Source organism: Rhamphochromis longiceps, linkage group LG5 (genome assembly GCF_057381845.1).
Source record: "Rhamphochromis longiceps isolate RC_006_pf linkage group LG5, R_longiceps_female_GT1.1, whole genome shotgun sequence".
NCBI classification, from domain to species: Eukaryota; Metazoa; Chordata; class Actinopteri; order Cichliformes; family Cichlidae; genus Rhamphochromis; species Rhamphochromis longiceps.
The window spans coordinates 29990402-30004500 of NC_140561.1; the positions used below are offsets into that span (position 1 = coordinate 29990402).

At 38.4% G+C, this 14099-nt stretch overlaps 1 protein-coding gene across 5 annotated transcripts in view; it reads right to left on the bottom strand.

Moving 5' to 3' along the window:
- Nucleotides 1-14099, bottom strand: part of ptprt (protein tyrosine phosphatase receptor type T) — a 331722-nt gene that overhangs the window by 136334 nt on the left and 181289 nt on the right. For all 5 annotated transcript variants that reach the window (XM_085407122.1, XM_085407121.1, XM_085407120.1 and 2 more), the window contains exons 12-14: nt 9337-9538; nt 5578-5680; nt 1141-1417 (exon numbers count right to left, since the gene is read on the bottom strand). In XM_085407122.1, coding sequence (XP_085263248.1) covers nt 1141-1417; nt 5578-5680; nt 9337-9538 — 582 coding nt within the window. The remainder of the gene's footprint in view (nt 1-1140; nt 1418-5577; nt 5681-9336; nt 9539-14099) is intronic.

Sequence of the window (14099 nt, forward strand, 5' to 3'; positions counted from 1 at the left end):
GGTGCGCTTGCATTTTTATTTCCGTTTTAACCACTAAGCACCCACACAATGCCCCAATTCATCATCTAAACAAACCTGAAACTGATTGGATTGACTGAAATCCAATCAAATAAGGAACTCTGATTTGACTGGATTTGGGGTCTGTACATACAGGTGTGCAAAGCACACACGATACACAAAAGTGGGGCACACGAGCGAGTATTTACACTTTTAAATGAATACTCATCTGCTCACAGTCACACTTGTTCAGTCATGCAAGAATTCCCCCCCTACACACACCCGCTTGCACACAGCCTTTCTCCATATGACTGCATTGTGGGAAATCTGCTTTCTGGAGGAGGATATTACATCACAACAGTCAGCCAGCTCACCTGGCTTCGCTCTCCAGACTGAGTTACCGTGGTTACGGCGTTGGAAAATTAAAATAACCCCCACAGGAGTTCAGAGTATTATGGAAATTCAAAAGCCAAGTTGAAGTTGTGAATGAGTTATGAGAAGGACACGGGTGGCGGGAGGTGGGCGAGGTGTTGTTGTATTCGCAGACAGTATAATTACCAGACAAAAAGGGCAGCAAACAGACATCAACAGCTGAATGCTAGGAGTGGGGATTCCCAGAGGGAGTTGTAATTGTGTTCTTTTATATTAATTATTTATTTATTCTGATAAGCAAACACATAACCTTCAGTATATTAAACTACAGGCTTGAGAAGTCACGCAAGACGCCCATAACATAATGTATTCTAACTTCAATCACTTGCTGTCACATTAATGACTTAGGAACAGAATTGTTGGCCCTTTTTTTAAATAATCTGCTGAGATGGAGAAATAATATTTTTGTTTTTACTTTTGCTTTTGCTTGCCAAAGAATGGTTTTAAAGTTGCTGTTTTTTAAAATTATTTTTTATGACAAATAAAAATAAGATAATCCTGGTAAAGCTTCATATCAAATTTGTTACACCATGTGTTGTGTGCCTCAAAAGTCACTATTATTCCCGTTATTAATGACATGACAATAAACCCACAATGTAAACTAATCTAATTTGTCTAATTACTTTTAAATAAAATCTAATATGGCCAAATGGGAAATATGAACATGCCACTTCCTGTTACAATGGGTACTTCTGGAGAGTTGAGACTCACCCCATTGGCTCTGCTCATTGCCTGGTAGTAGATGCTGTAGCTCTTGGCAGGTGACAGCGGAGGGTTCCAGAAACCACCATAGCTCTTGTTGTCCCCCACAGTGAAGGGCTGTACCACCGTGAGGCTGGACGGTGGTAATTCAGCAGCAATGTAATAGGGTGAGTCCAAGATGGAGGCATTGCGGAAGCTCACTGGGACAGAAAAACACTCGGGGGCTTCAGAAGCGGCACGGCGGGTCTTGGACTTGCGCACCTCCTTCACAACAAGCTGGTAGGAGCTGGAAAAATAAATGATGTCTTTAAAAGTAGTGTCTTATGTTGTTTACTGAAACAGGAACAAATCTACTTATCACTAGCTAAAGCAATACTTATGAGGAGATGGTTTACGTGGCAACGACAACAGCCAGAGTTTTTGAAAAGAATAAAAAATTAATCACAATAAACTGACAATATTTCAACTGTTATTTGTCCAGTTAGTACAGTAGAGACAGACTTTGTTTTGAAATAGGGACATAACACATAAAACTGACAACTCTACTTCAACTTTACTATCCCCTGTAGCTCACAGAGTGCTTTAAATTCATTATTACAATGAAAGCATTAGCAGAAGAGGCCCGAGGTCTGCTATGAGGGGGAAAAAAATTCACAAAATCCCAAACTAACCATTAAAAAGGCGTATAATTTGTTATAAGGGTCACTTATTTCTGAACGACAGATATACTTTAGAAGCTAAACTTCAAACAAAGTTCCTGGCAAATCATTTCCTGTGCTGATTCAGCACCCCAGTACAGCTTAAAGGAAGAAAATACGTGTGTGTGTGTGTGTGTGTGTGTGTGTGTGTGTGTGTGTGTGTGTGTGTGTGTGTGTGTGTGTGTGTGTGTATATAAGAGAACGGTGAGGGTAGAAATGAATGGATCTTTTTCAAAGTCCAAATGTGTCTCCTCTTGCCTTATATTCTTTATGTGTACATCAATAGCACGTGTGTGTGTGCATGCTCTCTAACAGGTGCGCATTTACCTGTATGTGCTTTGGCAGGTGTGCTTGTGCTTGTGTGTATTTTAACACATGTGTAGTGGGGTGTTTATATACTTGAATGAACATCTATCTTTGTGCAGTGGAGCTGCTTTCATGTGTATGTGTGTTTCCATTACACTCTGAGAGGCTTCATGAATGGCTGAGGGCTCCTTTAGCGGTCAGGACAAACGCAGCGGCCCTCCGCAATTACCTCCGTCCTCCACGCCAAGAACTCACTTCACAATTATACGCAATTAGGGAAATGTATGTTTCTGTGAAGGGGGCCGCGGCCAATTATCCCCTGTTCCCGTTTGGCAGCTTTCATAAAAGATAATTGCTGATGACCAAAGATGAGTCCCTCTCTCTCTCCCTTACTGTCACTCTCTTTGCTGTTTCTGCCTTTCTGGTAAAATATCCATTTCAAACTAATGGCTTTCAGAGACTGCACAAGGGATGAAGCAGGGGCCTAGCACAAGGAGCGGATAGGGAATTGTGTATGTGTGGGTCTGTGTCGAGCGCTTGGGAGCCCTTATATGTGTGTGTGCTTCTGTTGTAACTATCCATGTCTTTGAATACATATCCATAGGTGTGTGTACGTGTGTTATTGTACCTTTACTCTGTTTGTGAGATGTTACACCTTTACAGCTTGAACATTTAGAGTAAGGGGATTTTCTGAGACTGGTGGATGGCTGTGTGATTATTAGGCAACATAAAGCGAGTGAATTCGAAAAGTGAAGAAATCACTGTGTGTGTATGTGTGTTCTTTGGGGGTTTTTTGTTTGTTTTTTTTCCTCAAATAGACAGCTGTTACTGTCACTGTTAAAACTTGGTTTTAAGCTTTAAAGTTGAAGTTTACAGTTAAGGCTTGAAATAAATATATCTCATCAGTACCAATGAAAAGTTTGTTCAGACCTTCCACTGGTACTGTATACTTCTAGAAAGTGTTTTGCTGAGGCTTGCAGACATGTTTTTTGTCATGCACTCTGATGAATGGAGCATGTATGTATGAATATATTGGCAAGTAAAACTGAGAGATTTTTGAGAGTTATTTTCTTCATGTTCCTGTTTTGGAGCAACTATATTATGTGGATGTCATTTTGTGTCACACTGAAGTAATATTCCTTCCAGCCAAGCCACTCTATCATGGCAACACCACCCACCAATGTCAGTGGTTTTGCACAGCAGGACAATGCACTGTTCACTTTGCAAAATCTCATCAAGACATGTTGAAGGAATGTAACAGAATCCATGATGCTTAGCCAACCTCGAGACTCAGGATGCCCGAGAACAAGCCAGATCCATAGAAGTCTAAATCTTAACCCGCTGGGCTCAAATAATCTGTAATGTGCTACTGTCATATACCACAGGACAACCTCAGAGATTCCATGACAGGCCCAGCAGCTGTTTTAGCTGCATGAAGGAGACCTACACAATATTAAGCACTGGATTTTAATCAACTGGTGCATATCTGCACTGACAGTCACTGTAAACATTTACAATGGTTTACGTTTGTGTGCATTTATGTGAAAGTGAACTTGTAGGCACCTGAGCATGCAGCCTGATGTGTGTGTCTTATGAGTGTGTGTCTCAACAGCTGCTTCGCTTTACAGAGCCTTTTCGAGAAAAAAAAAATCTTATCTAACCTCCTAAATTTCAGATGCTCTGATCTGCAGGATGAATAAGAAAACAATTGCAGCAAAAACATTTGTGTGCACATTAACAAACAGATGCCTTTTTTTCCTGCTTCCACACGTACATCTGTTGGCACTTAAAATATGTAATACTTGCACCAAACACACATAATAAGCAAACACATTAATGGGCTTTTCTCTAGTTGATAAACACATGAAGATGGTAGCGATGAGGGTGCGGCCTAATTCAACATGAGATATATTTGCCATCTGCGGGTGATTAATGATGAGATATGATAAGGGATTTACAAAAATTAATGCTAAACCACTGACCTACACTCACATTTCACAAATCCATTTCCCAAAGTCTAAATTGAAGTGATATATATTCTCCACACAGCATTGTCGAAGCTCTATTTCCCTAAAGGCGAGCGAGAATAATGTTCTCCCCTGCACCAATTAAATGGATGAGATCACATGTTCAAAGTGATCTTTTAATTAAAAACATGCTGGCTGAAAAAATGAGAAAAGGAAAAGAAATAAATTAGCTGGGTGCCTTTACTCGCTGCTTTGTTTTGAAGTGAATACAGTGGACTGGTGACTGGGAAAATAAAACCTGTGTGTGCCTGATAAAAGCATTCTAAGGGATTTTACAGAACATGCAAATACAATCTATTTATTGGAGAAGTCATTTGCAAAGATGTTCTTGCACCACAAATGTTGTGATTTCTCCGGTTGCTAGACAAGCCGCACAATCTGCTGCTGACTATGGCAACCTGCTAGAGACCAAAGCAATCAAAAGATTTTTGATTGGATACCTCTTTGCAACCAATGACCAGTGACTGTCAGCAACCTCCAGCAACCACTGCAGCATTCACTCTTCCTTAGTGATCAGCAGGTGCCACTGGCCTGTCTGAATGAGGCTCATATAGTCAATTTCACTGACAGTTAGCAACTTGCAGCCACCAGATTACACACTTTTTCCCTTGTGTCTCATGGTTGCCACTGACTGGTCACAAGGCCTGTTTATCCGGGGCCTTAAGAGACATGTGGGTGCTGTTTGTCCTGTTTGACTTTTTGTTGAATGTTGATAAAACTAAGAATTAGCATTAATTACATTTTGTGTTAAATGTGTCTTTTAGTTAACCAAAACTGGTAGTGTCAGCAAAGTACAGACACACTTTGTGAGCCAAGCTAAAAACCCACTCCAAGTGTTAGTTTATGCTGAGGCTTTTTTCTTTTATACTGTTTAGTCCTTGTTTTCACATGTATGGTATGAATTAATAACACCATCAATATCTATGTATACGACTATGAATACAGTGTTTTCTGTACAATATGCTCAATAAAATCCAAATTTCCATTTCCTTATGTTAAGAATTTGATGGCTGAAACCTTAAATTAAAGCAAAGTTTCAAGTAACCAGCTAAAGTATCAGACACTTGGGCCTGCAATGTCCAGTAGAAGTTGCAATTCCACTAGTGAATAGCCAAAAAGTTACAAAAAGCAAAATGAGTAATGACAAAATGTTTCACTGACAAATTAAAAAAAAAAAATCATTCTCTGAATTCCTTTGCATACAAATTAGACTTATATGTGTGAGTAACTGCAATGGCTCTAAAAGGGCCCTGAAGGAAGACCAAAAGAACATGGATGGAAAAAAGTAGGGGGGGTAATGAAAAGGAGGTAGATGGGATGCTGGGAGGAAAAATGTGAGTAGGACAGCAGAGGATAGTAAAAGAAACTCTATGAAAAAGAAACTAAAATTTTGTTAAGGAATGTTAAGAAATTACCTGATAGGTGCTCCGCGGGACTGGGCAGGTTTCAGCAGGATAGTGATGGTTGTCTCGGTCTCATTAAGTGGAGACTCTGACTCATACTCTGGCATCATGGGGGCTGAAAAGGTTTAACAAATTTAAATTTTAAAACAGGTTACCGTACACGGACAATTTTATTGGCCAGCATAATTTAAAAAGCTCTGGGTTGTGGTCAGTCATTTGGTAGAGCACATTTTGAGTCCTTATACCTTTCTTAAAAAGACACTGAAATTAAGTTAACCTGTTTGAGCCATGTCATAGTTTTGTTATTCTCAGAAAAAAACCCACCGGATGTTAATCTGTCTTGAAATGAAAGACCTTTTTAATTAGCTGCCCTCCAGGAAGCCTTTAATGAAAATAATTAAGTAACATGACAAGTTCAAAATAAGACAGTTTTATAAGGTTTAAATAATTTTCTAAAAACATGGCTGATTTGTCCCTTCGTGGTAAAAGTTGTGACCTGAAGCTAATGCAACTCAAAATGTCTCGTTACAAAACAAATGAAAACTTTTCTGATCATTGGTGTTTATATAACACTTTTATTTATCTATCAGATGAAATTAAGGCTAAAACAATTTCACAAGTATAAATATAGTAAATGTCTAGAACAAAATATGCAGATTTATTAGCATTGTACGTGAATTCTGGTAACTTTAGCATACTATACATTAGTATACTGACATTTTACATGAATTGTAACAGTACATGGTTTTTGTTTTGGACTGTAAAACTTTATGTGACAAGGCCAAAGCAATCATGCAATCTGATGCCTGTGGGATCATGTCTCTTTGGACTGTCAAACAATGGAGCAAAGAGGTCCACATAAAGATACATGTGCTTTGCCCATCAACGATTCACGCCCAGAGCCAGCACATAGGAGGTACAGTTCTTACACATGATGAATAAAATATGAGATCTTTTAAAAACTGTAAATATGATAAATGTCAAGAAAAAAGTACAAGGATGTGTAATTCTACTATACTGACATATATTTGTATACCGAGATGTTACAAGCATTGTGACAGTGCATGATTTGTCATTTTTGGGTTTTTCTTCCTGTTTAATAAATAATAGACGGAGCATCTAACTTTATGGGGCAAGGCCATGCAATCTGATGCCTGTGGGATCAATCCTCTTTCGACTATCGAACATTGGAATAATGATGCCCACACAAAGACAGATGACCTTTGCCCTTGACTCATTCATGCCTGCAGTGAACATATTGGAGACACTGATCTTTGTAGCATGCTCATACACATGTACAAGACCCTAGCAAAGAAGATATATCCCTGTTTGGATATATCTTTGACCTATGCATCTCAGACTGATGGATTGTCTGTACGAGAGACTGTGCCCTATTGAACAAGAAACCAATATCTCAAAAGGGTTTGACTGCAATTTGAAACAAGTGAACATGCTAGCTGACCAACAATCATCCTCCTTCTAATGACACATGTTTTAGAAATAGCGATACATCCCAAAACCAATCCCAAAAGTAACTCTGTACAAAGGGTTTGTAAAGGTATAAAATCACAGAAATACAATATGTTTCTTGACTTACATGCACACCAACAGTGCTTTGCAAGATATTACCAGAAAGGCATTCTAGTACCTTTGTGGTAGTATACAAATACATTTTTTTTATGGTCTCGCCTTTAAAGGGTTTATGTAACTATTAAATGTAACTTGAATAAAAAAAGAAGTCTAAAAAAACCCAACCTTTGAGGTCTACTTCTTCGTCACTGACAAAGACGGACGGGCATATGGCAAAGCCAGCTATGTTTCCTCTGAGTCAACAATGGAAGAAAAAACGCACCCTCCCATGTGTATGTCGAATCCCTGATTTAAAACATGTAAATGCTAAATTGCTATGAAATGTTCTGTTTTTTTAACATCACAGTATATCTCAACCAGAATGACATTATCAGGATGTATAAAGGTAAAGAAGAAGTAGATGTAAGCTTCACCGCCGAGGGCTTCACAGCTATTCTATTACACTCAAATTTTAATTTCACATCTGTCATGCCCTCATACTGGAGGTGCAGCATATAAATGTCTGAGTAGAACATCAACACTTTTTTCCCTGATTGGTATGGCATTCAGGTTATTAGCATGAATCCTACCCCCGCCACTCTGTCCATCCATCTCTATGTGTCTGCAGCATTTAATTTAAATCTCTACATCATGTAGCTCCTGAACGAGATAATAAAGATTGGTGATGGCGTGACATTTGAAAGAAGACACATCTGTTATGTGTGGAGGCACCACATTTCCTTTTTGTTCCTCTTGGCAATGTGTTGTTAAGTTTTGAAAGGATGATGGAAGAACAGAGGCTCGGTGGAAAGGTCACACTAAAAATCACTGTAGGTGTTGACAGATAGGACAACACTTAAAACATACTGTTAACACATTACGCATTCATCTTCTAGATCAGTCAGGACTTCATCGTGTACAGCAGCACTGTGACAAGGATTCAGTGGTATATTCGCATTTGACTTTAAGCCACAAACCCACATTTTGTTTTGTTTTTTATATTATAGGGAATAGAAGTGACGTGTATACTGTCAACACATGGTAGCGTATATTGTAGTTTACTGTATTATTGTTGGGTTGTATTATTGTAGGGTTTTTACTACACAATATAAAGAGCTTAAAGCAACTGCTGTTGTGATTTGGCGCTATATCAATAAAACCGAATGGAATTGAACTAAGTTGAATAGTGTCGTTAACAGAAAACAATTTCAGGCCACATTTTTTATAAACCACACTGCTTTTTTTAGTAAAAGAGTGGACACTTGTTGTGGCACTTAACAGACTCCAGGACTGAATACAGATAAGTGAAGTGGTTTGAATACAGAGCCTCTTTTGAAACAAAGTGAAAGCACAAGATCTATGTATGCTAGTCAACTATGTAATGAGACTGACAAATGTGGAAGTGACAAGCTTTCAGTGAAATACCGAGTGGTTTATATTTCTAAATGTTCATATTTTACTCTGCAGCTTTTGTATTCATTCCTAAATTTAAATTATTCTCAGTAATGCGATACTTATTCAGAGTTCCTTCTCTATAAAGTTGACTTGTAACCATAAGAGTTTATCGGTTTAGCACAAACTTACAGGGAGTGTCTCCTCAGAGCTTTCTGTTTTCTTTTGTTTTTTCAAAGGTCACAACTGCCTCAATGAGGTCTAACTAGCTAAACAAACCACAAAGGAGAGACAATCCAGTAAAAGATTTGTAAAGGGCTTACAGGAGAATTGTTGGAAAAAAAAAAGGCAAAATGTGAAATCAGAAAGGCACACAGAGAGATTTAGATAACAAAGAATGAGCTGAAGGGTTTTATTTAGCATCAGTCATTCTGTCATTTGGGCATCACAGCATAGCCTTCTCTAAACAGTTGAAATGATAATGTTCTCTCATTCAAGAATAAAGAGCTGTATTAACATATGAGGGCACTTCACAATTCTTGCCACAAAAGTTGATTGTTTTTCCTTTTTTTGTGCAGCGACTGACATTTTCTGTGGACCAAGGCTGGTGACACAAACAGGGGGATACAAAGCCAGATGGGAGAACAACCAAATGGTCATTCAGACAAAGAGAGACACAAATTAAAACGCTTATTTATAGTGCAACTGACTGACATGTCAGCACACAGGCTGTCTAATAAACACGCTTTTACTGTCTGTATGTGGTATTAATGTTTTAAGAAGCAAATAACACCTAACAGTATTGTTTACCTGCAATCTTGGTGGTTATGCGGGTAGTGACAGGCGGACCAAAGCCCTTGTTGGTAGATGCTTTAAGGGTGAAGAAGTAGGTGGTTCCTGGGTACAGCCCAACAAACAGATGGTGGGTCTCATTCCTCTGCTTGAAAACTTGTCCCCGCTGGGTTGTCAGATCAGCACTGGGGTCCAAGGAGCTCAGTGCCTTATAGGTAATCTAGAGGTAGATGGGAAAATTTTACATTTAAATGCACTTACATAATTCAGCTTTATTTATTCATCTGTTTACATTTGTTTCACTCACGCAATTTAAATAAACAAGTGATAGCTCATTTAATTTTAACATGACTGAAATATCTTTTATTTATTTATTTTTTAAAGGAAGGAACAAGCAGGTTTGGTTTAACGTTGCACTTGAGGTTTTAGATATCAATTTGTTTAAACCAATTTTTGTAATGCTTGATTTCAATCAATAATATCTGTTTTCGTTTTTTTATCCATAAGTAGTTTGGTTCGGTTGAATAATGCTTCAAAATTTAAAAAGAACACATTTATGCGTTCATCTAATTGTACACGCAGGCATGCAACAGCATCCTTTGGATTCACTGATGTACAGCTGGTGTACAGTTGGCTGTACAACCAACCAATAAAATGAAAAATGCTATAAATGCTGCATGGCCTGAGGGGAATTCCAATCAGTGATCTTTCTTTTGTCAACATGAATGTTCAATTTTCCCATTAGACATTTCATTTGATTTGATTCAATTTCAAAAATGCCAGCTTAAGTGCAGTCTTAGAGGGTAAAATATGTTATGGTATAAACAGTAATTTCAACCTGTAAAGAATATCAAAATAGACTGATTTTCTTTCTTCTATTTTTTAATCTTCAAATCAGAAAAAAACAAAAAACAAAACAAAAGAAAGTAAGCTTTAAATTCGGAGTCACCGTCTTCCAAACACCTCCACTGACACATCTAAAAGATCCAGTAAATCAATCATCAGTTATTAAATTGTCTGCTAAATGCAGTACAAATCAATTTTTGGAGTTCAAGAGATGATGGCTCTTTACAATAGGTCTGTGTGTCTCTCCACGATCTCCACTTTGAGACTGGAACAAATTGAGCAAATTGACCCGTAACCATTAAACTGGCAGAAACACTAAAATAGTTCTTCTGTTAAAAGAACTGTCAATGTCTGTCGTGGTGTTGCTACTGGCAAGTTTCCACACTGTGAAACCATCAATGACTGCACACATGGGCACACACAAACACGCACGATAAAACACAGGAGGACAGCTGTCATTGTGAATGACAGTCAGTACAAAAGATTATTGAGTGGTGGGAAAAAACACATTAAAAGCAAATCAACTCCAAACACATTTCAGCACTTTGTGGTTGCGTGTAAGTGCTTGTCCGAGTACATATCTGTTTGTCCTTTAGCCACAAAGTGTGAAAAAACGTACTGGATAAAGTGTGAAAGTGAAAACAAAGAGGCAGGTAGAGCAGGAGACTGAACCAGAGAGACAGAAACAACAAAACGAGTGAGCCATAAGTCTTTTGCCAACTTGCAGAGCTACCTCACCTAGAAAGATCACATCACTAAATGTCTAAATGACTCACATCAACTGAAAAGTTACCAAATACATTAACTAACAAGGAGAAAGTTCCTTAAGAGATGCATAATACACAGAAATAACTGAGTAAGAATAAAAACATTTTGAGGGAGACAGGGGGAAAAAACAACAGAACTGTTCTGGAGGAACAACATGACTATGACCTCTCCAGTTTGCATTCAGGACTAAAGACAATATGTCATATTTCAGAATGAACAGCACAGAATGACACAAAGGGGTTATAAGGTAAGGTGGAAAAGAAAGAAAAAGGTGGACAAACAAACTGAAAACAGCATAAAGTTTTGGAACAGAAATGCAATGAATAGATGATAGGCTAATTTAGACACAAACACATTTGTGCAATCAAACAGTGATGATTATGGATTCCAGGAAGGGTTTTAATTTAATGTATTGATAATCTTTTGCACCATTACTCTCAATTTAAAATGAGAATACTGCATTGATATACACTCAAAGCAGATTAGTGGGAGTGAGTAAAAAAGAAGACAACGAGGAAAATAATAACGGTGATAAAGAGGAAGATAAAAACAAGACTGAACAAGAATGAATAAGGAAAAGAAAGCAAGGACATGAAAAGAAACAAGTGATGTGGATAGACACAAAGGGAAAATGGGTAGCTTCGAGTGTGCATGGGAGTGTGTTAGAGTGAAATAGCACATTTGTTGGAGGACGAATTCAGGAATTCAAAATCATGGACGTTGGGTGGTCCACGTCAGCCCATTAACAGTCAAATCAAAGGCATTGATAGCTGGGTGCATCACTTCAACTAGGCCCCAGGCTGTAGTACTGATGTGTGAATACGTGACTTTGGATGGATGTGCTGGAGCAAATACAAATGCAAAGAGTGAGGACATACGACAGGACAGAGCAGAAGAAAGGAAAGACGCAAAGTAAGGGAGACCATGGCTGTGTCCCAATTCAGGGTCTGCACGCTTGAAGTACGCGCACTACGCGTACTACGTACGGTGCGTACTATAAGTACGAGACGTGCGGAAGTGAGAGGCTTGTGAAATGGGACTGTATACGCTTCGCCGCGCTGTTCAGGTTGCCTAGCAACCATGATAATAATCGCAAGACAGGTTATATACAGCATTGTTTGACAGAAATGAAGGAGAAAAATGTTTTGTTGGTCATTCATTTTTGTCATGACATCACTTTGATTAGTTGAGTATCTGAGGCTGACACCACGGGACTGTAAAACATGATTGTTGGGCTTCATTTCTGTGATGAACAGTCATTTAAGATTAGTTAGTAAATAACTATATATATATATATATATATATATATATATATATATATATATATATATATATATATATATATATATATATATATCACTGACTTTCAGCTTGTTTGTGGATATATGACCGACTTTAATTATTAAACATTCGCACATAAATAAGTGACGTCATATTCAGTACTTTTGACAGTTCACTCTTCGGCCGCTCCATCTTATTAGGGAAATTCCACATACATAAATGTAAATTTCAAAACTCAACCCCATCATTTAATTTGTTTTTGACTGAAATTGAATATTACTTAAACTCTCTTAAATTAACTTCCAATAAAAAAGGTTTATCATTGATTGAAATTCATTCAGAAATGTTTAACGAATGAGCTGTCACAACTTTCAAGTACAAAGTTGTTATGAAGTCTGTCACATTCCCCCCCCCTTTTTTTCTTTTTTTATCCTTTATTTATCCTTCTTATTTCATTGTACTGTGTATTGTTACTCTTATTTGCCTTGTATGTCTACTGTACAAACTGAACTGGAATGACTGACTGTTCACTTTATAAGTTCAATAAAGTTTGGAAAAAAAAAAAAACTCTTCGGCCGCTCCCTTCTGCCGTATTTTGCGGCAAAATTCTCCACACCCACCACCGCGCTATGAATTGTGGGATATATGGGGCCACGAAGCGTGCACCGGACCACGCTTAATATTTGGGGAAATTGACGGCACATTTGGAGTATGCATTTGAAGCACACTTCGAATTGGGACAGCCGTCGGCACGTGGCGTTGACGTAACCGCACTTGAATTGCGTACTTCAAGCGTGCAGACCCTGAATTGGGACACAGCCCATGTAAATATGTGAGAAAATAGAATGGCTGCCCCAGACTCGGATATATGATGGTGCAGAAGCTACAGTACATTCATGTTATTAATAAGCAGAAAAAAAGATTCATAATTAGTTTGAGCTCATTTGTCTGCATTATTTGATGCATTGGGATTGCCACTGTCCCCTAGTGAAAAGCTGTTCCTATGGATAGCAATAGTTAGAAAAGAGATCAGAAGGTCTGACATGAATGAATGTTCCCATTATGTTCAGTAGCTCTTTGCTTCTATTGTGAATTTAATGCGAGACTGAAACTCTACCTTGTCTAGATATTTGGAGGCCGCTGCTCTTTTCTGGCTAAAATCGAACTACCTCAAAACCCACCAAAGTTGAAATAAGAGCCTAAAGCCACAAACAATGCTTCTACCAGTCTTCCTTCTTTTTTTGTTTTTTCGTCAGTTTTATTGCCAGTGACCTGAGATGGTAAAATGATAAGAAGTTTTCTCCTCCACTTTCCCGACACATTACTCCCCTGCTACAAACCAGACAGATGACTAAAGTGCCTCTCAGATTGAGGAACCTGGGACAAAACCTTTAGCCAATAGAAGATAACAGTCTAAAACGCAGCAGAAAAAGCCTAGACAGAGCAGCAGCTTTGCCTTCAACAACCGGCTGACGTCTCCCAGGCCTGAAAGTTCGCCTGGCTGGCTGAATAAAACATGGTGAATCAATAGCTATTTATACAGGCTGGGACTTGGGGGCTGGAACAATAAAATATCATCTCTTTCATCTACGCTGCAGTTTTGGTTTGCACATCGATGGCTGTTATTTTATAAGTCATGAATGGCTCTCTATATTTTTATAGGCTTTATGCTCCGTCTCTCTTTTTCTCTCATCTTACCCACTCACATTTCTTTCCATATTGAGCAGTAGACTCTTGCTTTCTCTCCGTCTTCTACCCTTTACAGGGTATTTCCTCTTTCTAGCCACTCTTTTCTTTTTCTCTTCCTCCCTTTTCTTCACAATTTCCTTGTTTTTCCTCATCTTTCTTCTCTCTCTCTCTCTCTCTCTTTCTCCCTTTATAGTTGA